The sequence below is a fragment of the Aptenodytes forsteri genome, unplaced genomic scaffold (genome assembly GCF_000699145.1).
Source record: "Aptenodytes forsteri isolate BGI_AS27 unplaced genomic scaffold, ASM69914v1 Scaffold66, whole genome shotgun sequence".
NCBI lineage: Eukaryota > Metazoa > Chordata > Aves > Sphenisciformes > Spheniscidae > Aptenodytes > Aptenodytes forsteri.
Window position 1 is genome coordinate 29846 of NW_008795131.1, and position 4027 is coordinate 33872.

Here is a 4027-nt window from a genome sequence, read left to right on the forward strand (position 1 = left end):
AGGGGGCTGGGGGCTCGGGGGGGTGGGGAAGAGCCTTCTGGAACCTTCTTCAGCAGCCCCCAGCCCCACGGCGCCGCCGTGCAGGCAGTGCAGGAGCTGTCCTCCCGTCCGGGCCACGCTGGCAGCAAGGGACCACGGGATTTGGGTGCTGGCAGGATCTGGTCCATCTTCTGACGGTCCCCAACTGTGTCCCCAGCCCTTGGGACACTGCGGCGAGCGGGAGATGCCTGGGCTGGACGCGGGAGGTGGGGATGGCTTTGCCCCCTCTCCAGATACGCTCCGGCAGAGCTGCTCCCCTGTCCCCCTCCCTGGGTGCTGATGGATGGGCCGGAGCTGTTAATATTCAGCACGCTCCACCATTTTTCCACCTTCTGCCATCTGCCCAGCTCTGCCCACCATTTCTATTCTTGCCTGCCGGCTGGGGGTGACGCTGTGCCAGGGCACCCACCTCCCCCGGCCCCTTCGCCCCACCCCCACACCAGCAGCAGGGGGGATCCCACTGGCACCGGGCTACGGCCTGGGGTGCAACCTCAGCGTAAATAAGGAATTAGCATCTGGTTTAAGCAGCCCCTCCAGGCGTGGGGCTTTGTCATGACGATACCTGCTTTCATCCGTAAACTGCCACGGCAGCTCCCCGGGAAGGCAGCCAAGCTAATAATCCCCCAAAATGGTGCAATAAAATACCCAGAAAGGTGGTGCCTTTAAATCATACCAGAGCCCCGGCTTTGCCGCCCGGTGCCAGTGCGTGCCTCTCCGCTGGCTGGCAGGTGCCGGGTGGGCTTGGGCCGAAGCGCCAGGATGCTGGAGCAGGGATGGGGGACAGCGCCAGCGTTCGCTCGGTGCTTTTCCTCGCCAAGTGCCACCTAAGCACCAGCTGCTCCTGGAGCACACCCAGCTTGGCCAAACTGGCACCCGCGGGTGACGCAGCCGGGTGCGGGCTGGGGTGCACCGGCTCGCAGTGCCCGGGCATAAGGAGATGGTGGCTCGGCCAGCCTGGCTGGCATGGCTGGGGATGCCAGGGCGGCTGTTCTGCCCATCCTGGTGGCTCTGGTCCCCAGGGCCGGCTGGCGGGAGCGGCAGCACTGCGCTGCGCTGGGTCTCCCTCTGCTCCTCTCCCCGCTGGAGCATTAGGAAGCTGGCAGCGTATTGTTTGATGAGCGGATAATCCGCTGAATTGCAAACAGCTTTACCCAATTGAAGAGACGGATTACCGCTCTCCAGCTTAATCATGTTGACATCTCGGAGAGTAGCCAGTGCTCGTCCTCTTTGGTGCATGGCGAGGGGCTTGATGGCAACGTGGGGTCCCCCGGTAGTGGCATGCCATGGGGCTGGGGGGCAGGACGTGGGCTGTGGTGACGGCAGCCAGCCGTGACCCTCACTGTTGTGCCTCCCTGCAGGTTCACAGACGCGGAGGCGGTGGTGATGGGTGATGTGACCTACGGCGCGTGCTGCGTGGACGACTACACAGCCCGGGCCTTGGGCGCTGACTTCTTGGTGCACTACGGACACAGCTGCCTGAGTAGGTGACACTTGGCCCTGGGGCGCTGCTGAGGCGGCCGTGTGTGGCACTGCGGAGGCTGCACCACTACCATTGTGCCATGCCGAGCGGCTCCCCGCCCCGCTCGACGCTGGCTCGGAGACTTAGTGCCAAGGGCTAATCCCTTCCCAAAGGGATCTCTGTTCTCCAGCCTCGGTTGCTGGCTTTGGATGGGACCAGGCTGGCTGGGCGGCTGCCCACGGGCAGGATTTTGAGGGCAGCAGGGAGTGCTCAGCCTGCTCGGCCATGCGCTGTCGCAGCGCCCAAATTGCAGCCCTGTGCCCAAGAGCAGAGCAGCGAAGCCATGGCTTGGCAGGACCCAGCTCGCCCAGGAGCTGCCGATGGGGACGGGGCTGCTCTCGCCCCCGGCCCCACAGCTGTGGGCTTTGGGGGAATTCGGGAGCGACAGCGGAGGGGAGTGATGGCCTGGGGGCCCCGCTCGCCCGGGGGCTGGCGCGGGGCTGGGGAAGGCGGCTTTGTGGGTGCAGCACAGGCTGGGCGGGGAAGGGAGGAGGAGGCTGTGTGCTCCCCAGGCGGACGGTACTCTGGATCCAGTTGCCATGGAAACTGCGCTGCTGTCCCAGATGCTGCTAACTTTGAAGTCCACCCAGGATGGAATCAGCCCAAAAATAACAATAAGACGCTCTGGGTTTTAAGGTGGATCGGCAGAATTGCCGTAGCGAGCGGCAGGCGCGTGCATCGCTGCTGCCGCCGCGCTCCCAGCACCCGGCAGCCCTCCTGGACGTTTATGGGGCCATATAAATGGGTTTGAAGAATTGCGTCAGGCTCCGTATGAAATACTGACTCCCTGCTTGAGAACTGTGTCCTGAAAGCCACGTCAGTGTGAGCGTTCGTGGTGATAAATATCTGTGCTAGGTGCTTTGTTACGGAAGGAGGGTTATCGGCACCACTGGAACAGGGAGTATAAAACCCCTGGTTTGTAGCCTGCTATTACATGAATGAACAGCGGGAAGGGGAGGAAGGGGCCATATTCAGCGGTGCTTGGGAGTGCGCCAGTGCAAGAGCCGGGCTGCTCCGGGGGACGGGATTCACATCTTCTGGAGCTGCTCCCTGCAGGGACAGGCAGGCACTGCCAGGCTGCCTGTCACCAGCCCAGCCGCCATCCGCTGCCCGTGGCTGTGTGGTCTTTGCCTGCACCAGTCTGGATGGGTCACAGGGCACCCTGGGGTGCCCACAGGGTGCTGGGCTCCTTTCGGGCTGCCCACGGAGCTCCCGGCACCGGCTCGGCGCAGCCGCCTTCGCAGGGAGCCCTGTGGCCGATGGCGGGGTGCATCCCGGCGCAGCACAGAGGCGCTTGCCCCCTCCCTCCTGGCCCCACATGCCCCGTGGGAGGGAGTAATTTGCACTTAATTGTGATCAGGTGAAGAGCACCAAAACGGGAAGTGAATGCGGAGCTGTGGATCGATGTGGACTCTGTGTACTTTAATTATTCACTTAATCGTGGTGACACAGGCTTCTTAGCACCGGGGGTAATTAGATTTGTGTTCATTGATTCCCCAGGCTGCCATTATCCAGAGACAAATGAGCGGGTGCTCTCCATGGCTCCCGTCTGCGCACCCTGCCCGGGGTGCCTGGGGTGCCAGCGCGGGCAGAGGGGTGGCACAGCCCACCCTGGCCTGCCCGCGCTGGGGCAGCTGGGACGCAGGGAGCCCCACCAATGTGCTCTATCCCCCGGCTGCGGGCGGCAGCGGTGGGGTCTTGCCGGGGCCCCGGGTGTACCCCCCACTCACACCCTCTCTCTTCCTCTCACCAGTTCCCATCGACGCCACGCAGGGGCTGAAGATGCTCTACGTGTTTGTGGACATAAAGATCGACACGTCCCATTTCCTTGAGACCATTCATTTCAACTTCGCAGCAGGCACTTCCCTGGCCCTCGTCAGCACCATCCAGTTTGTCTCCACGGTGCAGGTGAGATGGGGACCCCCAGCAGTGCGGGGCATGGGACGGGGCTTGTGCCTCCCCCCACCTTGGCCCCGGCTGGGTCCCTCCCTGCCTCGGCTCCGGGGCTGGAGCGGCTGCCCCAGGGTGCTGGTGGTGACGGTTCCCCTCTGACGAGTCACTGCGATAATATGCTGCTGCCGTAATGTTGATCAAGTACTTTATAATAACTCTGATCAATGTTTCATGGCGGCACCCCTCCCTGGCTCCCCCGGGAGCTGCTCTGTAAATGTCAGGGCAGGCGGTGGAGCACTTGGCATTTTGATGCAGTGCCAGCAGCGGCAGGGGAAGCTCTGGCGGGTCTGTCTGTCTGCCCCTGAACGGCCAGCTGGGCAGGATGGGAGGAGATGAATGAGCCTCTTGAGCCATGTCTGTCTAAACACGGGGCTATCGAAGCGTTAAGCGTTTTCCCTTGTCTTTTAATTGATATGTTGGCTGAGCCTCGCAGAGCATCTCGGCTGTGCGGGGCTGTTACCCTCCGTGATGGTGCTGCCCCGAGCAGACCGGCTCCCCCCCCCCCCCCCCCCCCCC

The 4027-nt window shown here is 63.2% G+C and overlaps 1 protein-coding gene across 1 annotated transcript in view; it reads left to right on the top strand.

The window, feature by feature from the left end:
* The window catches only part of LOC103898079 (diphthamide biosynthesis protein 1-like), a gene marked incomplete at its 5' end in the record, with an annotated part of 20439 nt that overhangs the window by 9411 nt on the left and 7001 nt on the right, over positions 1–4027 (top strand). The window contains 2 exon segments of the mRNA XM_009278289.2: positions 1398–1519; positions 3312–3466. Coding sequence (XP_009276564.1) covers positions 1398–1519; positions 3312–3466 — 277 coding nt within the window.